Here is a 26,514-nt window from a genome sequence, read left to right on the forward strand (position 1 = left end):
AGACATCATACACGACACTGAGCCAAAGGCTTTTGCTTCAACCTGATCATGGATCGACAGGGACTGATGTGCACAGCGATTTAGCACTGCTTCGGGAAAGCAAAGCTGCTCCTGTCTTTACATTTTCTTTCATTACTGTTGACTGTTGCATGAAAACTAGAACAGCAAGGACAGAGAAGGAAGCTAGCCATTTTTACATGGATCATATAGCATGACTGCCAATGCTTTGAGCAGAAAAAATCCAAGTCTGATCAGCCACTTCATTTAAATACTGAGGGAAAGACTGGTACGAGGATGACCCACGGGCAACGGCTATGAAAGAATGACATCTTAGTTTAAACACGGCATGCATTGCCCTTATTTAAGATTTAATTTGTATCTGTTACAAATTATGTATAATAAAGGTTTTAACCCATCAATCACAGCTCCATACATGTACCTTTCAGTAGATCATTCAAAGATAAGAACATTTTAAATCTAAAATTCCCTATCTGATATGTTATAAAATGGCATTGCCTCAATATCAGCGGAGGGTTATGTAAGATATCCTGTACAGTTGGTGCCGAGGACCATTTCAAGTAAAAGAGTAGCAAAAAGAACTGAAATCACATTATGAATGGAGATGGATCATCTGGCATACTCTGAGAAATGCTACGCCGCACAACCCCGTCGTTACATATATGGCAGACTGACATATTAATTAGGATCCAGGCTGTATTGCATTTATAACACATTACATGGTGACAGAAAAGCTTTTGCTCAGTTTGGCTCCATCTCACCTCGGAGAGAGCCTGTCTTTTTATGTTGTTTTGTTTTCCTAAATTCATAAGATTTATATATGTACTATGCATATATTAAATGACACATATTATACTGTATATGAGAAATATTTTAGATTAAATTTAGCTGTTTTTGTTTTTCCAATAATCCTGTTAATTCCATTTTTTATTAGTTCTATAAACTGGGATTAGTACATTGTTAATGTAACATAGTGTTTGTATAGTGGTTAGTCAAGAGTTAGATTGCATAAAACAGCCTGAGTTTTAAAAACACAGACAAACCTGGTTAAGAGTTTTTTCAAATATCAAAAAAAGTTAGTGTCTTTATTTCTGCTTTTTAATTCCTCTGCATGTTTAGACATATTTTCTTGATTACAGCAGTGCTGTGCATCAAAACCTTGTTGCACAAAGTAGTGAGACGATGGAGCAATCTGGGCAACAGCACTGGCCACTGATATACGTGTTGTGCTTGTGGTAAGTAGAGATTATTTGCTTCTATTAAGAAATAAGTTGTCTTAAAAAAAACAGGTGGATCAAGTTATTTTGTTCGATATGAAATATTATGTAAACTTACAAACCTTGTACCAAAAAAACATGGATTTGTAAAGCTTTTTAAAATATATGGATTAACGCTGTTTGGAGTACTGTTGTCCAAACCGAGCAGGTAAAAAGGATGCAGGTTGTTGGTTGTTCAATATAATAGTTCAATAATAGTACAGTACATCTATAATGTGGGTATCCACCCCTCTTTTCCCTCAAACCTACACTGTAAAAAAAAATAGTAGAAATGCAGTACAATGTACGATTTTAAAATGAATTAATTTTCCATATTTATATTTTACTCATGGTTTGTTTTTTTAATGACCTTCTGTTTTTACCACTTACCGTTCATGGAAACTTCTGTAAAACCAAAAACAACAACAACAACGAAAACAGGTAATGCACAATGTAAATTACCCGCACATTTGTGCCTTTTTGTTTGTTTGTTTGTTTTTTACAGTGTACAACAAACGCCCTCCTTTCTCATACCCTCAGGTGATGGAGTAAATGAAAGCTGATAGCCTACTTTCCACCAGGCACAGCTTAGCACATTTCAAGAACAATAAACCTCCTCAAATACTGCTTTAACGTCTGGGCAGTAAGGAATTCACTCAGCATCTTCAACTCTCTGGACCAGAGAAAAGGAGAAAGAGAGCAAAGGGAACTTTAAGCAATGTGTGATTAAGGCAGTCTCATGAATATTGCAGAGAGGTTTTTTTGGCCCCTGTTTTGGAGATAGACTCCACAACAGTCTTGAATTCCTACCTCTAACGGCTGCGTCTTATCCCAACAGATTAGCGAGCAGACGGGTGGATATGAATAGACATGGCAAAAGAAAATCAGAGTATGGTCCACGAAGTTTGATCAACGCAGGGGGAAAAAAAAAAATCCCATCAAAAACAACACATCAAGCAGTAATCCTCTTTGGAAGAAAAAGGTCATATTTGGTTCGTGTGTGAATCCGCAGCACAATGAATAATCTTTTACAGGGGATCCTAAATTAAGGAAAGCACAGCTCAGGGCAATTTAATTAAGAAATGAAAGCAAAGTAGAAGCCTATATCTAATTTGTCCACTGAAGTTAGTGCTTGGGGCTTTTTAAGTGGCGTGCAGAGATGGGGATAGACAAAGGTCCCACTTACACAAGCTTAACTCTGTCTCACTTAATTGAGTTCATTCCAAGATACAGAAAAAGTCAAAGCTGATACATACATATTAGTTAGACATAGGTGTGGCTCCAGCACCGTCCTCGTTTGAGTTCTGCTGATCGTTTCACTTCTTTGCAGTTTGCATGTCACGAGTTCGAGCAGTTCTGAAATCTGCCTACATGGCAAACCTCATCTGCTGTACCCTTTACAGCGCTCCCAATTACTGTACTTAGGGCTTGGAGCAATAACTAGACCTTTATCAGAGCTTTACAACCCTTTCTATACAGTGCAGCGACAATCCCTCAGACCCACTCCTGCATGGAGCGTTTGCAGTACAGTATGTGGCGCTGCGTGCTCTTCCTCCTGAACTGGAAAACAGTGTAGAGGAGGACCATCATGCACAGCGCCAGAACGCAGGGGATAGCAATGGCCACCGCTTTCTCCGTACCTCCAGCGCTGTCTAGTTTGATAACAACGTCTGCATCACCGTTGTCATAGTGGCGCTCCTCTACCACCGTGGGGCTCCAGTCCCAATCGGGGTCGGCGGGTAGGCTGTCGCAGCCCATGAAGTCCCTCAGAATGGACCTCGGGTAGTTAGGCTCCACGCGAAGCAGCTGGTTGTTGAATTTCCAGTACTCCTTTCCTTTGTAAAAGTAGGTGAAACCTGGGGATTTAGGGATATAGGCAGTCTTTTAAAGACTTTTTGGGGATATTTTGAATTTGTTAAACAGTGTAGAGACAGATGGAAAACAAAGTAATGGATTGAAAGATGCATCAAAGGTCTCCAGCTGGAATCAACATGTCTTATTCAGCTGCCCCCGCCGCCCACTCAAAACACATTACTTACTCTAAATGTATTTCACAGCTGGTTGCACTACTTTATAGTACTACATACTAGTCAAAAACAAACTGGATATTGCCACATAAACTTATCAACTTCCTGTTTTTGTGTTTGTTTTTATTACCTTTTACAGGCATCTGGTATCACATTATTATTTCTTACAGATTTTACAGTCAGTAATGCAAACATACCGTTGGCCTTGTCCACAAAAGCCCCTTGTGGAGAGTCAGGGATGCCCTTCCAGATGGTGATGGGTTTTGGGTAACCCGGGTCCATGGTTCTCATATCCTCGTTGTACCTCCAGTATCTACAACAGGACAGGCAAATATATCAAAAAAAGAGTCAATACAGAGGTTCAGGGACACCTGTTAGTTAGTGCAGTAGTCATAATAAGTATTAAAAAATGTTAGCACACTTGTGTTACCACCACTTAGTCACTTAAAATGGAAACAATAGATGTATTTGTCATTTTAACAACCCTGTAGCCTTGAACATCACAGGCATTAATATCATACAAAGAGTTAGGACTACTTTCCTCAAAACACACTTAAATATTTTTTTTTAAAAACTGTCGCTAAGTTTTTCTTTTACTCGACAGCTCCCTTAATCTGGACTTCACAAAGGCGTTGGGTGGCAGTGATTTGTAAAGAACTGCTGGCCAGGACCTCAATAATGACACTGACGTTTTAGCTAATTGGAGATATTAATACTGATGGCGACAGATTTTTTTAAACACTCTTCACACATGAGCAGGGATCATGCACATATACAAGCAGACAGTGGATCAGTGGATAAGACATAATAATCAGACACAACATTAAAAGGAGAAGTTGGGATAACAGTGGGTTGCAAAAGCAGCTGACAGACGGGATTATGCTGAGCTTGACATCATGGCCTGCCTGAATTTATGCTACAGCTCTGTTTATTTGTGTAACATATAAATTATGCAATATAGAACAAAACCACTTGGGAGACAAAGTCTATGTTTAGCTTGAGATAATCAGGACTCACCAACATGTCTGCAACACTGAAAATAGGTCTACTGCTCAGTAGGTCAACCAGTTCAACACAGAACAGGCCTTCATTTCAAGTTGATCTGCTTAAAAGTCGCACTAAGCCCAGAAAGCAATAACTGTAGTTCAGCATTTACCTTCAGGAAAACAAAGACATTATAGCCTGGGATGACGAGAGCACTGCACTGGATTTCTGCTTACTGTCACAAACTCATATCTATAACTCACAATCAAATGTCGTTTTTTTCCATGTGACTATTTAACGATCAGCAACAGACTTCAAGTATTTCACATGACCACAGAAAGTGGTAAATCAATCATCCATGCTCTGTGTGTATCTGCCACATAGATCTGTTTCACTAGTAGCTGTGATTGATGTGCTTCTCATACACTCGTGCTCACGCACATAAATCTTACTACAAACTGTCATTTCTTTGAATTAGAACAAACACCTCCCTGTCATACACGCGGGGAGAGAGAGAGATAAAATCACGCTCAAGACAAAATGTCTTGTTTGTCAAAATGTGGCAACTTGTGGTTTGGGATGATAGTATCATGACAAAGCATTTTGTCAGCTCCCATCACAGCGTCCTATGACCTCTTAGGATATGATTTAACTTGACAGCTTAACATGTGAGTCACTCTGGCATAAACTCAAACTTTAGGACTTGCAACACACTCAGATAAACACCAGATTCTCATATTTGGTGTCTTGGAATGAATCCTTGGATTCAATTCAGTTCAAACTGCAGGTACCCAATTATACTCTGCATGAATCCATGCACAGGATAACATACAGTCCAGATGCAAAGCTTTTAAGATCAAAGAAGGTAGTAATCTCCATCATTCCCAAATCAAAGAAATCTCAAATCTCCAGCGGTTCCTTGATCTGGCCAAACAGATCAAACTCAGTAATCTGCTAACTAAGAACCAAGTGGTTACTTTGAATCAAACCATTCCTCATGAGGGCCACCAGGCATTTGCCAAAAGGTACCTTAACAACTCCAGAGAAGCAACATTTTACAGACTGAAGACTGAAGTATATCACCATGATTCTAGGCTGGAAACCGCCCACTGAGCACCACCTCCACAAACCCATCTGCACAGTCAAACAGCGGTGGCAACCTGATGCTGTCAGGAGGCTTTTCAGCAACAGGGACTGGACACCTTTTCCAAAGTGGTCCAGCTTAGGCAAAAGCTCACGTCTTGAATTCTGGACCCAAAACAGCATTTCTGGAGAGACTAGAAAAATGGGAGCTCATTGACAATCCTGATCGAGCTTAAACTGTTCTGCCAAGATGGATGAGAGATAATGTTTTTAAAAGAGAAGATGTGCCAAGCTTGACGGACACTTGTAGGAGACTTCAGGCCATCAATGCTGCAAAAGGTGTCCAAACCAAACATAGCCAAAAACCTTCCCCTTATATCGCAGTGGAGGAAGAGGAAAGCACAAAAGATGCTTTCTTTTGTCTTTAGGATCTGCTGCGTAACATAAAGGTTAAAACATATTTAAATTGAATTCAACTTTATTTGTATAGTGCTGAATCACAACAACAGTCTTTATATTGTAAGGTAAGGACCCGACAATAATAGAAAAAGAAAACTCTAACAAACAGACGACCCTCTATGAGCAGGGACTTGGCAACAGCGGGAAGGAAAAACTCCCTTTAACAGGAATAAACCTCCAGCAGAACCAGGCTCAGGGAGGGACAGCCATCTGCTGTGAACGGCTTGGGGTGAGGGAAGGGAGACAGGACAAAAGGCACACTGTGGATGTGATGTAATCAATATATGAGTGTATAATAGATCTATAATCTAATAATCATATTCTATCTATAATAGAATATGTTAAAAAACATTCTATCCTTCAAATGTCCCCATGGTGCATGGTGTTTTTACTCTGAGCAGTTTCAGTTCTGTCCAAATCTTTACACGACTAATAATCTGCACAGACCTGTCTCCTTTGAAGAAGTAGGTTTTGGCGACATCCTCCCACCAGACAGCTGTCTCAATACTCTGTGTGGGCATGCTACTCCCGAACAGCGAGATGTCCTGAGGGTACGAAGGCTGGAGAGTTGTGTCCTTGAAGACCCAGAAACGGTTTCCTAAAATACACGGGCAAAGTTAGATTGCACTGGGACAAAGAAAATAACTAAATATGAGTTCAAAAAAAGCACCACGGGCTTTCAGCTCATTCAACTCTTTTGTGTTGTTGCTTTTCTTTTTTTTTCATTGAGGCTTTTTTCCCCTGCTCATGTAATTTCAAGGGTCAGAAGATGCCACCTTGTTTTAAGAATATGTGTTCAGCAGAAAAATCTATGCAGTGTTATCTACAGTACAATACAATAAACAGCAAGCTGATGCTCTGAAGACAACTCTACTGAGACTTGTTGTGTTGAGCTTTATTGAAGCTATTGTTGCATTTAATTCAGTTTGATCATAAATGCCTCAGGCGGAGCAAAGAAGGGCTGCTGTGCAGTAAGTAGCTCGACGCTCACATGCACAAACCCACCAATACACACACACACACACACACACACACACACACACACACACACACACACACACACACACACACACACACACACACAGTTAAGTCCCTATGAGTGAATAAATAAAGCATGAGGCACCCTGATCCCACAGAGTGACAGATGTCATGTTAATCTGCCTGGTGGACGGACGGCTCCACTGGACCTGCACTCGTTCTCCTACCAGACAGAAAGCAAAACAACCTCACTGTCGCCTGTTACAGTAAAAAAAAAAGAAAGATATGTACTGTAAAGCTTGCCCTGCTCCCCTGATTTTCACATTCCTTTGTATTTTGTGCCTTAATGCTTTGTTTCAGTTCCTGTTTGCTCCCATTAGTATTCTGCTTATGCTTTATTTTCTGCAATCTCTTGTTCTGTCCTTTGTGTCCTTCTGTGTCAAGCTTAAGTCTTGTTGCGGTTTCTTGAGTAACTTCCTGTTTTATTTTGATAGTCTGTTGTCACTCATGTAGTGCTATTAGCTTTACCATGTTAACCCTCAGTGTGGTCCTAGTATAAATAGTTGTGTGCTTTAATTTGTGCTCTGTTGTGTCGCCTGTCACCTGCATGTCTGTTTCTCTATGCGTTTCGTTGTGGTTTGGACTCACTGGCTTTCATCTTGGATTAATCTTTGGACTAATAAACGTTTTCTCTGCGCTTTGAATATCAGGTCTTTACACACACATATACATACCAACACAACACAACATGCCCTTTCCAGTGTTCTTGAAGTGATGGTATGCAATAAAATATTATTTTAATTAACCAGAATATGGAATTTCTGCAGAAATTGTGGTGGGATTGCTTATCCTGCCTAATTTGGTCTGTGGCTCGCTGCTAATAAAAAATTGGATGTAAACAGCTTGGCTACAAACACAGAAGGAAGATAGATGTTAACATTTAAAAGCCTAAAAACTTGAAAAAAATAGTTGGGTTATATTTTTAAAATGTGGAAAGAGGTAGGCTGTTAGAGACTATTAGCATATTTGGACTTTTGTGCATGTGTGTGTGAGAAAGAGGCAAACAGCAGCAGCTTTACTAGTGTCTCTGAATTTCTCATTCTGTATGGGAGCACACCCATGGATGAACTCTCACCCAGGTGTGCTTTGGGACGCCTAAGAACTCATAAATGACTAAAAAATACTGGCGTGTTTGTTTATCCCATGTTATATTCCCATAGTCAAAATCACAGACATTATTAGATACACATATGTAGCCGGTGTGTACCCAGGATACTTAATAAAAGCACATTTTGTCCATTTTTTTATTGGTAGGAACATTTCTTTAGTTTAACTTTTAGTGGCAAACTGTTCGCTACATATATTGTAGTTAAGGATAAAGAAGATTTGTTGTATAAATTTGTGTTTTTTACACTAAAATGTTTTTTTTAGTAAAGCCTGGCAAATATGAATGCATTTCCTTGCCCCAAAAGCATATGTAATTTTAAACGTAGCATTGTTTTTACATTTATTGTCATATTGGAGCAACAGCTTCAATTTTGGCATGTGTGGATCAACCAATCAATCACACCTCTGGTGCCTCCAATAAACAGGAAATGGCACACGCGCACAAAAGCTGTCACTTCGTCTAATTTGCTTTCCTCTAAATAGGCTCAGTTCACGCTAAACTGTGGTAATTCTGGTAATTCTGGCCCTTTTGATTGCAAAGTATAATATGATTAGGTCCGCCACTGAAGCTATAATAAACAGCCATCGGTAGCGATGAGTGCAGAGGCTGATTCTGATTTTCTTACATTTTCTTAATTCTTCTTTTTATTGAAATGAATGACCTAATCATCTCAGAGAATATTTGATGTCTCGTTCTAAAATGGTAAAATTGTGAGAAATTTATTAGAGGTTGTTTGTGCAGTATCACACATTGCCCCCCTGCTCTTTATGGTTTAGTTTTTTCTTTACCTACCTTGACTGAAATACACCGTCATATTTACATTCATGTTTAGAAACCTACATTATTTTTTGGTCCTGCAGTCATTAGACTGTTTGGTGCCCTAATGCCATCAACAGATCATTTAGGACCAGTTAACGTAAAGGGGGTGTTAACTACCAGTAGCTGAACTACACACACACACACACACACACACACACATAAAGAGCGGTTGCTGTTATTACCTTTGAAAAAAACAAATTTCCCTTCGCTGTTTTCATACACGGCATCAATTTTGGGAGGTAAGCCATTCCAGAAGTAGCTTATCTGCATGGGGTAGCCAGGAACTACCGAATTGTCTCGTACCCTCCAGAACCACTGGTCCTGTAAAAACGGACAAGGTCAAATCATCACTGCTCTTTATCGCCACCGATGAAATCCCAGAATGCTCTGATGTGATGACCGATTTTACCTTGAACACAAAGAGCTCATTTCGGAGAATGGCCAGAGTGTTGAAGCCTCCATCACAGATGTTAGGTTTGGAGTTTGGGCTGGAGGGTTTGGCACTCAGTGGAGGCCGATGGGGTCTGGCATGGCGATCGTGTTTACGTGGGTCGGAAGGAGGGTGAAAGCGAGGAGGTGGGACTGTGGGTGGAGGCCGGGTGGGCTGTGGGGCTCTATCCGGTGGACCTAAAAAACCCAAAATAGAACGTATTTTATCTGCATTCCTTTATATTCGTCTTTTTCAAAACTTTCATCAAGATTTAAGTCGGTGTCCAGTGAGTTTACAGCTTTTTGGCCATTGCGCCTTTTATTTTGGCACGGAAACTGTATCCTTTTTTTGGCTGAGCATTAGTGGACTCACGTTGTTTTGAAAGCATAGATTGGCTGCCCTCTTTAACAGCTGACAAATGCTGCTTACTGGCATCGAACCCAATATGACTGACGCAGCAGCATTTGAATAAGCAAGTGACTAAGCTTCAGCGCTTGTCTATTTATGTTGTTTTGCTATACAGCTTCAGTGAAGTGTTGGAACAAAACAAGACGTAAGAGTCTTGATTACGTGCTCTTTCAGATTTTCAGCTCGTGCTCTGAAGAGAAATTCACTTGGGAAAGTTACCGTAGATTTTCTGGATGCCCTGTAGGTCATCGTGAGGTAGTTTGAAGTCCTCAGTGTCCATGTACTGATAGAAAGGAGCCATGATAGCAGTGGGGTCATTGGAATGCTCCAGACCGAGGGCGTGGCCCAGCTCATGAACCGCAACCAAGAATAGGTCGTTACCTGGAGAGAGGAAGAGGATGGCATGAGTTAGAATCCAAAAGTTCAAAAACATAAAAAATAAAGAGAGATTACACATTATGATAAAACAGAACAGGCAAATATTAACAGTATTAACACTCATAATGGTATGATGACCCTGATTCTCGACCTTTTCAATTAAAATCTGTTTGCTCTTGAGTCCAGGTGAACCTGTAAACACAGGTCTCCATCCACAGCTATCACCAGTGCAAAAGCTTAACAAGTGAAAAGTACAGAGACACCCTGCAAACTAGATTCACAAAAAAGAAAAAAATACTGTGTGAAAAAAAGTTTTTATGATTACCTAGCATCAATATGTAACCTGCTCTGTGCAGACAAATCCAATAATTGTTTAACCATTTATCGAGCCCAAAATGCCAAACACGTACTACTCACAGGATTTTAAATGTGAAAATTTGATTCTTTTTATTGTTTTGTTATTTAAAATCCTGCTACTTTAGGATTACTGTTGATTAAAAATCACAAAGTATTTTCAAGGCTTTGCATTCTCCAGGTGCAGCTTTCACAGTTTTTCTTTTCTTTTCTTTCTTTTTCTTTTTTTTTTTTTATAGACTAACCATTCAGTGCATAATAGTTAATTTATCAGCAGCGAAAATCATAATTACTCACTGCCATCTGCTCCAGTTGTACCTCCACTGAGCTAATGTGGTGCAAAAAGTTACAAGGAAAGCGAACTGGAGGTAAAATACGAAACAGGTGCACTTTTTCTCTTTTAGTACTTAAAGGAAGATAAGCCACATGAGAGCATCAGAGAGCGGGGAGGGACACACTCACATTGCTGCCCAGGGCATCGGGCAAGAAGCGCTCATTTAATGCACCTGAACCCATATGAATGTTGGCACAAACAAACATTGTGAGTCTACGTCACATTGCATGCAAGCGCGCGCGCACACACACACACAAATGAAAAAATAAAAATGTCACAGTTGGTACATATGGCCAGCGTTCAGCTCATAGTGTCAACCTGATTTAGAGAGAAGTACACCATTTAAGTACAGCTTGTGACTGAAGCTGTCCCCAGGAGATTGTTGCCCTTTACAACATGATATCCCCCTCTGCCAGGAGCGCTGCACAGACCAGCGACTGACCGTCAGCCAGCAGCTAAAAGGTTACCCACCCCCACCACCATTTATCTAACACCACCAGCCTCTTCCACCTAACCCAAATTGTCCCATAAGGACTCCCAGGAGACAAGCCCGAGCTACCATTAGCGCACATGTCAACATGCAACATTTACAATTACACCGCTGTGAAAGCCCATTAAAGGTTGCAAAGCTTTCCAGACACATAAGCTGAGACGGGTGCTTTTCAAAATCAGCCCCACCACTCCAAATGGATAACCATGGGATGCTGCACAAGGGTGAACGTGAATTCAACTTGGAAGCCTGAGACAGTTACCATTAGGGCATGAGAAGAAAGGGGAGAGAGGGAGAGGGGCTGATGGGTGGCAAACAGGTTACCAGAACAAACACAAAGTGAACTGTAACCCCTCCCCTGCCTCCCCTCAACCCCGATAAACCGGATGGGATGGGAGAATGCAAGCACTTAGCATATGGATATTAGCAAAGTAGCCTAATATCATTAATATTAAATTATATAATGGTACAAATACCAGTGGGCTACATCAAATTCAATAAAACTGAATAAGCAAGCAACCACTGTCTTAAAATAGTAGGGCCTTCTATCCTCTCGTGTGAAGAGCTTATTACACCACAAAAAAACATCAAAATCCTGACAGATGGGGTGATGCGTCTTTACAGAGCACGGGCGGATCAAAGACATCTCTGCATTCTTAGTTTTTTGGTTAAGCATCCCTCACACTCATGCCCTGTGATACCATCTCTGTCATATTGCCCTCCTGCCGAGCCATCTGTATTTAGATGGTTTTCCTTCAGTCAGTCCTCATTTATCTCTTTTTTTTTTATTTCTCTGTGCTTTCCTCACATCTTCCATGCAGTTTTTGTTTATATACCTTCCTGCCAACATTCAGCATTTAAAACCCTTCTTTTTTTTATTATCTTAAAATCCCCCCTGCCCACCTCCCTCCCCATCCTTGCTGTAGCTTCTCCTTTCTTGTGCTTTGCTTGCTCCATTGTTGCCGGTCTTAGTCACCTTGTCTCATCCCTCACGCCAGCTTTCCCTTTCACTCACCATCATGGTTGGGGTTCCCAAGCGTCCAAGGCTCATCGGAGTCAAAGTGTGTATCTCCTCCTATGCCTGGGCCCGGAAAATAGGCGTGGGCGAGGAATCCTCCCTCCCCATCGAAGGGTGAGCTGTCACCGTGAAAACCAGAAGCGAAGATGATAGTGATGTCTACGTCACGCCTGCCAGTCTCCAGGGCGCTGTACGGAACGGCCTCGAAGCGTAGGGGAGTCACACCCTGCCACACGTCAAACGCCCGCCGGATGGCATCGTGAGTCTCCCGGGCGCCCACCTTCGGGGTAACATTTTTTATGCTGCAGGAAACCGAACAAGCATACCAAGTGAAAAGATTGCTGAAGAGGTGGTCGAGGAACTCGCTCTAAAAATACACTGAAAAGTCTGAGTTTAGATAAAGACACAAATCGCATATAATTCCAAACTTAAGGGAGGAAAATAAAACACATCCTGCTTCATTGTCCTGTTAATTTGTCTGATCACCCCCCCCCCCCCCACACACGCTTTTCAGAATGAGAAGAAGATCCTTAAAAAAAGTTACACTTGACAACTATTTCAAGCCCGGCAGCTTTTTACTGAACTTTTAACACAGCAGTCGTTATCAGTGTCTGGCAGGCAGAGAGGAATGGGAAATCTTCTCCTCGCTCCCCGTTCATTTTCACGAATAAAGTGCAGTCAGCAGCGGCAGCACTGGCTCAGCACTGATTGACATTCCATTAGGAGAGGTGGCTCATCAATTCAAATTCAGGCAAGAAGGGAGGATTTGAATAAATTGACAGTGTTATCGTCTATTACTGCAGAAACCTGTCAATTTGCAGTTGTGCCAGAGACCCGTTTATCGGTTCTTCTCAGAACCTATTAAAAGCGTGGGCTTAATCGGGCCTGATAAGATGAGTGTTTAAATATTTCTGCTGAGATTATGGATAATTTACACTGTGAATTTTCAAACAATTTAATATCGGGGAGCGAAAAGCCCCCGATTTTCATGCGGCTCTGCTAAAACGGCTCGTTTTGTTTTATGAAAATGATCGAGCAAAACAAAAAACAGGAGAAAAAAAAAGCAAAACAAAACAGCCTGATCTTGTTTTGTTTTTTTGGTTTTTTTCGTTTCGCCACCAAGTTATTTATAACTGTGGAGCAAACATACTCGCAGCACACATGGGTACATTTATGTGTTAATTTATGTGTTTCTGGATGTGTGATTATCACTGTATTTTTGTGCGCGAGCCCCCCACACACGCGTGACGTACTTGCTCGGTCTCTATGACAACACGGAGCATGTGATCCCAGGTGGTTAAAGAGGAGGAGATGAGAGACAGAGGAGAGCTGAGGAAATTAACACTAGCAGATCTGAATCCGTAACCTCTCTATGACAACATGCCTCAGCCGTCTGTCACCTGTAGGTTATGTGTGTTCGCTGCCACTTCTGTCCCGTCAGAGCGTATCTCCGCCTCCGTGACCTTGACGTGCTTCTGAATTTGTCCGGAACACCGCAGCGTGGCTTTTGCATCCAGCTTAAAAAGTGAGAAGAGAAGAGAAGAGAAGAGAAGAGAAGAGAAGAGAAGAGAAGAGAAGAGAAGAGAAGAGAAGAGAAGAGAAGAGAAGGTGACTTAAGTTTGCTGACTAAAAAACTTTGGATCTCAGTTTTGCGTCACAAGACAACACAAAGCATTGAAGTGAACTCAGCAGTTCTCTTCCTGACAGGTGCCAGAGAATCACAGAACCAAAATAAGGAATGCAGAACAGCGCTAAACTACTCCAAACTACAGCCCTTCATGTTTCTCATTCATACCCACGTCACAACTACAAAACAAACACAATACATAGGCAAAACTTTAATTCTCACCTCAGGGTGATATCACTGCATCATCATGCAAAATGAGAAGAGGGAGAAGTGTTAAAACCTTCAACTGAGGTTGTGTGAGGCGAGGTGACGCGAGGTGAAACAAACATCTCTGTCTCTTTACTAATTCTTTGCAATACTGATAGCCCATCCTGCATTTTAAATGAACGAGTGGAGCATAATGCATTAACATGACATTAATGGCCTAGTGGAAGTGCATGTGCTGCTCAGCTGTTTGTGTTTGCGCAAGTACGTCCACCACACATGTATACACTCACTCCTTGGTTTTCTCATCCAGTGTCCCTGTGACATTGAGCCCGTAGACACGCTGCATGGCAGCAATAGCTGAGTGCATGGTTTGGGCCGATCGCAGGACAGACATGCCTGGTTCTGTGCGGGGAAGGTAGCCATACCTCTGTAGCCATCCCTGCAAGGGGTGAAGAAGGAGAAAGATTTGAGCCATCATATTTTGTCTTGGTTTAAGACCAAAGCTCAGATCTGAGAGAGGAAAACAGGAAAGATTACACTACAGTGTTGCACATTTTGCAAGTTTGGGAATATTACAAAAGGCATATGATTCACCACACAACACACATATCCACCAAACTCCTGTAATGTATACAATACATTAAAAGTGGGAGTATAATAATAATATGAAAGTGCATCATTTATTGTGCATCTCACAAGAGACAGTGACTAACCTTTGGCTACAGTACTACTGAATATTAACAAAACAACAGAATGAGCTGCAGCAGTGTTTTATTTAACATCACAGTATGCCTGAGAGTATCAAAATTTTGAGAAACACACACATATACAATAATCTATAGTCAGTTATTTAGTTAAATTGTCTATCAAGCACATTTTTTAGGGTTTAAAGGGTTGCTTGTGTGGACAGCACTGCTAAAACAAAAGCAGCTGAATCCCTGCTGCTGACCTTAGTCAGTGTTCGTGTCTTGCGGCTCTCGGTCAGTGTTCATGAGCAGGACTGTGGCCCTGCCTCCTCCTGCCCTAAAAAGCCAGAGTGTGATTTGATGCAAACAAGTGAGGTGAAGCTAAGAATCATTCAGGGGCACCAGCAGGTTCAGTCCTGAAAGTGAGCTTGGCACCCACACTATCCACAGCTGTCCACACTCCAACCAGGTGCCTCCCTATCACCACACAGCCAATGAGATATGTTCCAGCTAGCTAATCTGACTAACTGTCTCCTCTGCCCATCCCTCCCTCTCCCTTCTCCCTCTATCCCTTACTCAGCTTTGCTAAACGCCTTTTTTTATCCCTCTTATTTTTCCCGGTTTCTCCCGTGGTGTGTTTCCTGTATGAGTTGTGTTTGTTCAAAGGCACAGATTTCAGAGAGATATCAGGCAAGATTTCATTGAGCCATTAAATTGAATAATGGTGTGTGTGTGTTACTGTCAGCTTCAGCATTTAATTTCTTCAGAGTGGTGGGAGGGGAGCCTGTGGTGAGGATGGAAATGACATCAATTAATAAGGTAGAAAAAAGAAGCAAATCCTATTATGCAACTTGTGTCTGTAGATGTTTTATCTCCTCCAACACTGTGATGCTGCCAGAGCACATCTCACTTCATGATGACCTGTCAAAAAAGTAGCTTCTCTAGCAATACAACAGACGCGCTGAGGCATTTTTGGGTTCATTGTACTTTAAATAGACGGATCTCAGTGCATTCATATGTGCACATTTTGGATCAGTGGGCTGGATCACCTCACTTCATGAACCGCAATGTAATAACCTGAAATGAGCATCCTTCTGTTTCATTGCACCCAACAAATGAGGGATATTTTTTTCCAGTGCGTGAGCTGTCCTGACAGGCTTGGAATGTCTCCATGTTATGCTTTATCGCATGTGCCCACGGATAGCGTGGGTAACTCAACATACATGTTCTGTTTTTTTGTTTTTGTTTTTTCCACGCTGAGGCAGACGATGTGGAGGAGAGAGCACGGTCATTTATGATTCTCAGAGTCGGGGGGAGGTGGTGGTGGTAGGGGGGTAGGAGGCCATTTATCTTACCTCAACGCTGAACTGATGATCCCCCTCTCCGGACACGGCACACGAAATCCAAAGCAAAAGATGCAAGCAGAATGCTGCCGCGTAAAAACAATCCGATGGTTTTCTTTTACTGGAGGATACTAAGGTCATAATGACCCGTTTTTCCCAAGTGTTTATTAGAAGAAGCCGCCCGTCTGCTTTGTGTCAAATGAAAACCATCGGGCGAGCTGTCAAGACAGATTCAGATGAAAAAAACGGACCCCGCGTTTTTCTTTCTTTCTTCTTAAATATAATCCCGATGGTGTGATGTTCCGATGTCAAGCAGAGATAACTCGGCGTGTCAGACCCGCTGCCCTCGCCATTCTTATTTACGTCGGGGGCTACATCTATCCAGCAGCATCAATGGCCATGTACAGTATCCAGCCTGCGCAAGATAGGCTCCCTCCCGACTCGACGCCTGCGCTTTGATTTCTCACACAGCGCAGCGCTGCTTGGCAGCATCATAAGAGCTGCCCTACAGAGTGCATACGAGATAAAAACGCAATTTCTCAGCACTGCCTGCACATCTGACGTTTACATTGCAAAGGCGACGGCTCTGTGCAGTTTGAAGCGCACACGTAGCCGCATGTTTTGATCTTAAATACCGAAAAACAAAGGCCGCAAAGCCAGATTTTAAACTGTGTGGCTTGCATTTTCGCTCTGATAAAGTAGGTAACTGCCTTTATGCGCTAGACAAACTGCTAAATAGTCCATAATAACCATCAAATACAGTGTATCAGGACAGATGCTGATCAATTGCATGATCGTTTATCTTTAAATGTTGATCCTGCACTTATCCCACTATGTGCCCTCAATCTTGAGGACCCAGAATAGAAGACCTGATCGACATTTTTAGCTCTAACGGCACCAAAAACCTGCCTGAAGCACAACGAGCCACCAGATGGCAGCATTTCGTTGAAGAAAGAGCCCACTAGCTGCTTGTTTTATTTTGTATTTTTTTGCCAGGACACTGAAGACAGGACAAACTGAGACCGGAATCCACCCCATATAAACTAATGAGGCGAGAAATTAATCTGACATTCATTTGATATGGCACACAGAAAGGCCCTAGGCCTGTGGGAAGGAGTGCAGTAGGAGCTCATGACAAAAATCAAATCAGACTTTAGATTTTTTAAAAATTATTATTTTATTATTACCATCATTATTAATGTTTGCACACAGTTTGCACCCAGGAGGGAGGCAGGTGTGATTTATTTGCCAGCAGACATGAAAAATAATTCAGGGACTGAATGAAAAGATCATATGGAGACATCAAGGAAAGCTGAGTGGCCTAGTTAACGTTTAAGCCTCCCAGCGTGTCCTATCCTGCGCTCTTCTGTCTGGCCTATGGACAATTTCAAAAGGAATTCTTGTTTTTCAAAGTGTCTGAATCTGATGTTCAAGTGGAAAGAATGAGGCTACCTGCAGAGAAATGTGAGCTGATTAAATCTACGCTGCATTTCTGATCTGTCACTTGCACAATACAATGTTGGATTAAATATCACCTGCAATGTGCATTGCTGCAGCCAGTCAATCACTCACGAATGACTCAAAGTTTCCTGTAGTCACGCACATTGAATGGCAGATTTGAAGAAATATGATGGCATGGGCACGGAAGCGATCAGTGTCACCAGATTTAGGAAAGTAACCCTCTACCCAGCCGTGATGCTGAGAAATGAAAGCCTATTAAGGAGCACACACATAAGTGAAAATGTCATCTTAGATTCTAACCATTTATTGTGACTGTTATGCATATTTAGATGTTTATAAGAGTAAATGGTAAATAGCCTGTATTTGTATAGCGCTTTACTAGTCCCTAAGGACCCCAAAGCGCTTTACACAACCAGTCATCCACCCATTCACACACACATTCACACACTGGTGATGGCAAGCTACATTGTAGCCACAGCCACCCTGGGGCGCACTGGCGAGGCTGCCGGACACTGGCGCCACCAGGCCCTCTGACCACCACCAGTAGGCAACGGGTGAAGTGTCTTGCCCAAGGACACAACGACCGAGACTGTCCAAGCCGGGGCTCGAACCGGCAACCTTCCAATTACAAGGCGAACTTGTAATCGGAAGTCTCAACTCTTGAGCCACGAGTAAGACTAAATATACTCAAAACATCAAAAATGAACTTATTCTTAGTGAATCTGATCTTTTAATCATAAAAGACTCCATGTCAGACTGTCAGACTCCTGAACTCTGTCTCCTGACATCTGACGCACATTTAACTCATGGACTGAACATACACACACACACACACAACCACCTATAACTGAACACACACACAATGGACAAAAACAAACATGGACTGAACCACCACTCACAACCACTTGCACTTTATATACCCACTGTAGAAATTAGCCACATATCACTAATCTAAACTGCACTACTGTAAATGCTGTATAGACAATCATTCTGTACAAAACAATAATTATAGTTCTACAACTTTTTACAACTGTTTATAACTTATATAGTTAATATTTCATATTTCTGTATAGTTTTCATATTTATATCCTGTTCATAGCCTGTACATACTTATAGTTATAGCATATTCATAACAAACCTTCATACCGTGTACATTGTAACATACCTATAATAGACCCTTTTTTGTAATATATCTATATTATTGCTAAAGCACTTTCTGGATGGATGCAAACTGCATTTCGTTGCCTTGTACTTGTGACATGTGCAATAACAATAAAGTTGAATTCTATTCTATTCTAACATATGTGTATTACTTTGTTGGTGTGTGCATTTACTACACACACTTCTATATTTTGTAAAGTGCTACTACCAGTATGGCTTCTTCATCTTAGCTGCACACATCACAATACTAAAGCTACACAGCTCAATTACCTGTGAAGCCTGAGCACACACAACCTTCAGGAGATTATTGCCATTACTCATAACTGTGAACAAGCTGTTCCATGTTTTGAAACAGGATGTGACTGGTTGAGAAGTTGAGAAAGGGACGGTCATTGGTTTAAAACCGTTCATTCATTTACTTTGAGGTGTCTACTGTGTAACGCATTGAGATGTCATGGAGACCACATGCTCCGACAAGTTGAACGTGGCTCAGAGCCAAAGACCAGGGGCCTCATCAGGAGAGGTAAACCATAATGCAATAAGACGAGCATGCACGAGCACACGCATGTGTGTTTGTTTGTGCGTGTGCACGTGAACTCGGTATTACAAAACAAACAATTCCTAAAATCAAATATTTGCCTTTTACTATTTTATTTACTAAGTTTAGCTTAAGGAGAATTGCCTTGAGGGGGGCCAGATGGTGCGATACAAGGTAATCTCACTGGCTTCTCTAATTAAACCTAATTAATTGGTGGCTGACAGTTTGCTGTGAATGCCTGGGGCTTTTCAACCATACCACTGCAGACAGGATTTAGCATGCTATTATTAAAGCTTTTAGGGATTCACTCACATCTAATCTCAGCCTTGCAGTATCTCACATGTCATGAATATGGCAGCCATGACAGTCCAAACTAGAGCAGTGAGATTCACAGGAAGGAGTCAAAGAGTTAATGCTATACACTCGAAGCAGATTAATCTGCATTATGAAGATGCTGAAACAAAATTTGATGGTTCCGCTCATCATTTTCCAGGAGAAGCACCTAATGTACAATAATGCTTTCTACAAAAAGGTAATCGTGAGTTCTCAAATAAATGATCTACTTATTGTTGTGCCTTATATCTACTTTAGGGGGGAAAAGGTCTCTCACATTTAAATGCTAAACAGTAGAGCTTTCCCAGGGTTTTTATTCCAGCTTAATTAAAATGCATCCTTTTGTGAGGACAATGTAAAAACACAGTAAATTTATCATTTCTTACAGCCCATTGTAAATTACTTTTTTCCCCACTCAAACAATAGGCCAAAACATAGTTTGTTTTGTGTTAATCTATCACACGAGCAAAAGAAAGCATTAAACTTCCCGTCTGAGAAGCTGGAACCAGCTAAAGTTTTTAGAAGATCAAAAACTGCTGCTATGCTACTAAACTGCTTCATTTGTGTTGGTTATCTGCATCCTCCTTCTCTGGATCATAACTAGGGATGCTATGGCTCCGAGTGACAGCTGATCCTGTATGATCCGGTATTTTTTAATCCTCTTTTTTGCTTCTTCAGCGCAGTCTCAACCCTGCCATGTACAAGAAACAGCATAATGACATAACAACAGCAGCAGCGGCAGTGGGGATTGTTATTTTGTTGCACTTGTTTTAAAACTATATATATTTTGGGATGTTGCCAGTCCACCTGGGCTTTGTCATGCTTATCAGATATAAGACCTTAGGGATAAAGGGGTAATCTCCATCAAAAACATGGTCACATACTGTACCAGTTCTGCCTCGTTGAACCACTTAATAAGAGTCCTTGTATAAACATTAGTCAAAGAAATGTTTTTAGAGGTTGAGGATTATTTATACTGCTCAACTTTTACTGCACTTCAAAGACCTGAAGCTGCGAATATGAGCTTGATTAATTAACTCGTACTGCTAATCTATAATCTTACTTGAGGAACAAATACCGCAACACGCAGCGCTTATTTAGCATGAGAGATGGAAAATGTGAGACTATTACAAGGTAGCACATGCAATTATTTTACCAGCCGTAGCTGTCATCTCTCATCCTCTGAACACGTTCGCCTCTCTCTTTCTTTATCTTACTCTGTTTTGATTTCCTGGTTCTGGCCATTATTCTTGTTTGTTCAGTGTTTCTGCTTTGTCAGCTCTCCAAGACACACAGAGCCTCAGAGCAGAATGTGGATGGCGACTACAACGCCTTTCTTTCAGACTGTGAAACATTTCATAATTGAAATATTGGCCACTGGTGTAGAAATTGGTCTCTGGAAAGAAGCCGAGGTGATTTCTCTCCCCCGTTTTTTTCCTCTCTGCCTCAACTGTGGCTGAGTGTGAGACAAACCTTAGTTTCAGAGCTTCTGAATGTGATAAATGACCTTGAAGTGAGGCTGAAATGTAATTTCACTAAAAGTACAACAGGAATATTTTACCTTCCTGGCTCACTTTATGAACTTAGTACCAATTTATATCTTCATTGTGTTTCCTTAGTTTACAATATCCCCCCACCCCCCACCCTCAGTTACTTAGAGTGGGGGGAAAAAATCATTTGAGCTCCTGATGATTTTGTCAATTTGCTCACTTCCAAAGTAATGAATAGTCTCTAACTTTTATGATAGTTTAATTTTCATGGAGAAAAACAGCATATCAACCAAAAGTCCAGAACCCCCCCCCCCCCCCCCCCCCCCCCCCCCGCCCCCCCAAATCACATAGAAATTACACAGCCCAGCAAGGATTTTGGCTCCCGCACATTGGCTACGTACCCATGTGGCACACAGATTACAGTCAGTCACGGATACTCCTGAGCTCGTCACATGTATAAGGCACACCAACGAATTCAGCTTCTTCTATTGCAACCTCTCCATCGCCATGGACAAATCAAAGAGCTGCCAAAGGACGTCAAGGAAAAGGTTGTAGACCTGCACAAGGCTGGAATGAACTACAAGACCATCAGCAAGAAGGTTGGTGAGAAGGTGATGCTACTGATGTGATTATTCCAAAATGGAAGAAATATAAAATGACCATCAATTACCCTCGGTCTGGAACTGCATTCGAGATCTTATCTCATGGGGTGAGGATGATCATGAGAAAGGTGGTGGATCTGCCCAAAAGTACACAGGAGGAGCTTGCTAAAGATCTGAATGCAGTTGGGACCACAGTCACCAAAAGCCCCTTTTCCATTGGTACTTACTCAGATCAACTCGGCACGGTTTGCCACGGTTTTCCATTAGGGAACACTACCTGGTACCAGGTACTTTCTAGTACCAGCTCGCTCCGGGTTCGAAGCGAGCCGAGTAGGTACTAAAATGGGATGTTGTCAGACTGCATGCCACTGATTGGCTGGTCCGTAGGATCACTCAACAAGTCATGAGAGCATCTAGTCCACGAAAATTAAAACCACCATTTTTTAAACCCGGCAATAAGGGAATTGGCTAAAAAAACCCGCCATATTCCCTGAGCCTGATGAAAAGCCACAGTCCGAGCAGCAGTTATAGTCTTTATCGTCCACCTTTGTTGTAGTGTTCATGTCGCTTATTAATTACACCACTGGAAGCTCGGATGATGACAACAACGCACGTTTGGTAGTACCAGATTGTACTAGATATCCACTCGACTCGAGTCGTGGTGATCCGTGGCAAGTCGATCCCAGTAGGTACTAATGGAAAAAGGCGCTAAAAACACCACTGCAGCGCCTACAAGGTCCTCCTGCTCAAGAAGCCACCTGTATATTCCCATCTTAAGTTTGCAGTGAACATTTAAATGATTCAGAGAAGGTGTGGGAGAAAGTTCTGTGGGCAGATGAAACCAAAACTGAGCTCTTTGGCATGAACTTGGCCCAACGTGTTTGGAGAAAGAGAAATACTGACTATGACCCAAAAAGCACCAACCTCAGAGTCAAACATGGAAGTGGAAACATTATGCTTTTGGGCTTTTCTTCATCACATGGCCACCGGATGTAGCCATGTACTCTTAAATCCTGGATGATTCCTTCCTTCAGCCAGAACACTGAAAAAAGGTGGTGAATGGGTCTTCTAGTATGTTCTAGTAGTGACTCAAAACCACCAAGGCAACAAAGGAAAGGCTAAAGATAAAACACATACAGAAAACAGCCAAGCAGCATCCAAGAAACCTAAAGGGTTTAGTGAGTTTATGCAAAGACGAGTGGGTCAAAATCCCCCGAGATGTGTGCAAACCTGGTGACCATCTATAAGAAACGTGTTCCTGCTGTGTTTGCCAACAAAGGTTTCTCAACAAAGAACTAAGTCAGGTTTTGCTTGTGGATCAAATGCTCATAAACAACAAGGGCCACTGACTTTATTTTTCTTTAGCAATCACAATACGAAGAACAGTCAAATTGACAGTTGCACCACGACTATAGCACAGGGAACAAAAGCTCACTGTGCTGTCTCAAGTGAAACGTTAGCCTCGCATTAGGTAATTTCTCCTCGAGGAGAATGGTTATAATTTCACCAGACACAATAACCTCTTCCTCCAACAGTACGAGCAAAGACGCTTTGCTGTGCCATTAGGCTGCGATAATGAAATAAACACCAGTGTGAAAAATGATTTCCATCACTCCTGTCCCCATAGAGTCTGATATGTGTACAACAACAAACACATCTGAGCACCTTGACGTCCAATTAGGCTCAGCTCTCATAAGACAGACACTCTGTCAGCACTCTCGAGACATTTTGTACATTCAACCCCTGCTTGACACTGATTCTGACGACCGTCTTTCATACATCGCCAAATGAATACGGATAACATCAAAACAGGATGTCAAAACTTACTGTTGGCTTTGTTTTTATGGGCACATTCAGTGAGGCCTCTAAAAGTTATAGGCCTTGGTATCCTGGATGAGTCATCATCATACTAGCTTTTTCTGCCTAGGTGTTTACTTAAAATAGATTCAGGTCTTCTGCAAAGTGACAAAAATCCACCAGTAAGGAGGCGCTTGGCTGTAAAATAATGCTGTACGTACATATTTGTCTCTCTATAGTCCAGTTGCAGCCACTTGGGTCAGTGTTATTACATAAAAAATACCTAAGGATTGAAATCGCACCAAAAACAGACAGAACCAGTCTCTGTTAAAGCCGCATTAGAAAACTGGGCCAAGGAATGTGGCCACCTTTCAGTAAATATTGGCTTAACCAGCAGGAAGTACAGGAAAACCAGTCAATGTTTAACCATTTTGTACTATCCTTATTTGCAATTCAGAAAATATTTATTTGTTTTTTAAAGTGAATATGTATTTGATTTTGATTAGATATCACAAATTACTACACAAGCTAAAAAATATCAGTCTGATTTTAGTGCAGCTATACATTTTTGTAGATCTTAGTATGAGTGCACTCACTGGGCACCTTATCAGGTACATCTGCTCAACTGATTGTTGGTCCAAATATCTAATCTGCTAATCACATGGCAGCAAGTCAGCAACACGTGATCAAGACAACATGCTGAAGTACAAACTGAGCGTCAGACTGGGGCAGAAATGTGATTTAGGTGTTGAGGTCAGCCGAGCTGGTCTGAGTATTTCAGAAACTCCTGATTTGCTGGGATTTTCCCACACAGCCATCTCCAGGGTCTTTTTCTGGTCTGGAAAAGAGAAATAAAATCCAGTGAGCAGCAGTTTTCTGCACTAAAATGCCTTGTTCGTGCCACAGGTCAGAGGAGAATGGTCAGACTGATTCAAGCTGGCTGGAAGGCAAAAGTAACTAAAATAACCACCTATTACAACCAAGGTATGCAGAAGAGCATCTCTGAATGAACGACACAGCAGCAGAAAACCACACCGGGTACCATACCTGTCAGCTAAGAACAGGAAACTGTGGATACAATTTAAACAGGCTCATCACAACTGAGCATCCTTCAAAAGCCACAGCCTACCTGAGGATTGTTGCTGTCCGTGTCCATCTTATTATGGCTTCTTACAGCCATCAGACAGCTCAGATTTTCTCAAACTGATTGTTTGAACATAACATTAAGTTCTCTGTACTTAAACAGCCTCCAGTTACCACATTTCAGTCCAATAGAGGACTTTTGGAATAGAAAGAACAAGAAATTCGGATGTGCAGAGACTGTGTGATGCTTAATATGGACAACAATCGTTGGGGAATGTTTCCAGTGGCTTGTGGTTCTGAAGGCAAAAGTGGTCCAACGCGGTGTTGTGCCAAAAAGTGATTTCCAGTAATTATATCTATTTTGGCAAAATGGCAAATGTTGACAATGGTCAACACGATTTATGAGGAAGTTGTATATAAAATTAAAAAAATAACCTGTTTTCCGAGTTTCTTCATGACTCTGCATTATTGTACTCTGATGTTTTATTTGCTTTAATTTCCGCTGGTCTCTTCACCACATCTCTTGATAAAGACATTTTTAATGTCAATTACACTTTTTTGTAGTTAAATAAATAAAGGATATTCAAAAGTCACTTTGCTAAAAAGTGATTGCAGCTTCTATGCTCTGGCTAAATATGGCCCACAAGTGAACTCATTTACCTCATTTATTCAGCGTTTTTATTTGTACCTACCTGTGTTAATGCACGCTGTGGCTCACATTATGGCCACTTTTATACAGTGCAGTCCATTTTTCGAAAATGCTGCCTTTTGTTTTCCCTTTTTCCCCCCCGTTTTTTTCCTGTTTGGTTTGTGCAGTTCTTTGTACATCCGGCGTGTACCTGAGCAGCGCGAGAGGCGCATCTGTCCTCCCTCCTGGTGACGTCAGATCAAGCCAGTAGTTTGTCCTCAGTCGCTGCCTGAGCTGGGACTGCTGAAGATATCTGCGAGGAGGAGGAGGAGCTGTCAAAGTTTGAATTGCCCACAGAAGGAAAGGTGTTTTTTACTCCACGAGGAGAGAGGGGGGGGAAAGGCGACGTTTTTAAGTTTTGGGAAAGCGGAATATCTCGGCTTGTTGGCATGGAATGACACCTTCTCACCGGGAGCTTCAAAATAACACGATGGCAGCCCGTTTTCTCAAGTGGATCAGTATCACTTTTCTGCTGTGGCTGAGCTTCTGCGGTCTGGCAGAAAATAAAGGTATGTGAGGTGTACGTAGTTAGGTCTTAATGGTAAGCAGGCTTTCACTTTCTTCTCTGTCTGCGTGTCCAGTGTTTACTTAAAATCAGAGAGAACTCAGGCCGGTGTTCCAGATTAACCGGCGTAGCGAATTAACTGGCGTTAGTGAACCAGATGTGTGGTAGACTTGCTTTTCAGGAGCCGCTTGTTTAATATGGTATTATTTTTGTGACACTATTCTGAGCGCACGTAAAAAAAAATTTTTGAGCGCACCTAAAAAGAATTTGCCAGCACAAGTGTTGGAGAAATTTATTTTGAGCGAGGAAAAGCTACATTTCAGCTACATTTCAACATTATTCATTGCTGCGTGCAAAAAATGTATTTCAGTGTTTGCTATTATCCATATGCACACACAATAGCAGCCCCTCTCGCTCAGCTTTATCATTTGCTCCTTCTCAGAACTCTGCGGACCTGCTCGCAGTGTGTCGCTCGGGCTCTCAACATTTCTTCCCCTGCACGTTCAACTTTCTGTACACCGTTATGTTTGTGCCACAAAACCAACCAATCACAGACTTGGATGCAAAAAATTCTGATTGGCGGTTTTGGTCTCCAATCAGCTCGAGAGCTACTGTAGGCAAATATCCCAGAAACTCAAACGAAGCAGTGGCGGAGGCAGGGGCGTAATTTCCAGGAGGGTTAGAGGGGTTATGACCCCCCCAGTAATCAGACTCAACCAATATAACCCCCAATAAAATTATGAATTATCTTGCATAAATAGGCTGTTGATTTGATTAGTGATGTGCAGC

The 26,514-nt window shown here is 41.7% G+C and overlaps 2 protein-coding genes across 4 annotated transcripts in view; one reads left to right on the forward strand and one right to left on the reverse strand.

Moving 5' to 3' along the window:
- Positions 1–363: 363 nt before the first annotated feature.
- mmp16b (matrix metallopeptidase 16b (membrane-inserted)) lies at positions 364–17,052 on the reverse strand. 3 transcript variants are annotated; one of them, XM_040019038.1, is made up of 11 exons: positions 16,080–17,050; positions 14,329–14,477; positions 14,054–14,068; positions 13,605–13,721; positions 12,202–12,506; positions 9,850–10,011; positions 9,202–9,419; positions 8,975–9,113; positions 6,275–6,425; positions 3,499–3,614; positions 364–3,130 (listed from the first exon to the last, which is right to left on the reverse strand). In XM_040019038.1, the coding sequence occupies exons 1-11, from the start codon at positions 16,206–16,208 to the stop codon at positions 2,769–2,771; spliced, it is 1,863 nt and encodes a 620-aa protein (XP_039874972.1). In that variant the 5' UTR covers positions 16,209–17,050; the 3' UTR covers positions 364–2,768. The 3 variants fall into 3 exon arrangements, with proteins under 3 accessions (XP_039874972.1, XP_039874981.1, XP_039874988.1); XM_040019047.1 differs by lacking the exon at positions 14,054–14,068 and having other exon boundaries at positions 2,769–3,130; positions 16,080–17,052; XM_040019054.1 differs by lacking the exons at positions 14,329–14,477; positions 16,080–17,050 and having other exon boundaries at positions 2,769–3,130; positions 14,054–14,322.
- Positions 17,053–25,414: 8,362 nt separating this feature from the next.
- LOC120722762 (epidermal growth factor receptor-like) overlaps positions 25,415–26,514 on the forward strand; it is a 33,068-nt gene continuing 31,968 nt past the window's right edge. The window contains exon 1 of the mRNA XM_040013900.1: positions 25,415–25,729. Within this exon, the coding sequence (XP_039869834.1) occupies positions 25,615–25,729 (115 nt within the window). The 5' untranslated portion in view covers positions 25,415–25,614. The remainder of the gene's footprint in view (positions 25,730–26,514) is intronic.

This window comes from Simochromis diagramma, unplaced genomic scaffold (assembly GCF_900408965.1).
Source record: "Simochromis diagramma unplaced genomic scaffold, fSimDia1.1 OVJJ01000205.1, whole genome shotgun sequence".
Lineage (NCBI taxonomy): Eukaryota > Metazoa > Chordata > Actinopteri > Cichliformes > Cichlidae > Simochromis > Simochromis diagramma.

Coding starts and splice junctions, on each gene's coding strand:
- mmp16b (XM_040019038.1), bottom strand. CDS start 16,208: ATGACCTTAGTATCCTCCAGTAAAAGAAAACCATCGGATTGTTTTTAC. Junction 9,420..9,849: donor GGGCATCCAGAAAATCTACG/GTAACTTTCCCA, acceptor TGGGTTTTTTAG/GTCCACCGGATAGAGCCCCA. Junction 3,131..3,498: donor TTTTGTGGACAAGGCCAACG/GTATGTTTGCAT, acceptor CTAAATCCCCAG/GTTTCACCTACTTTTACAAA.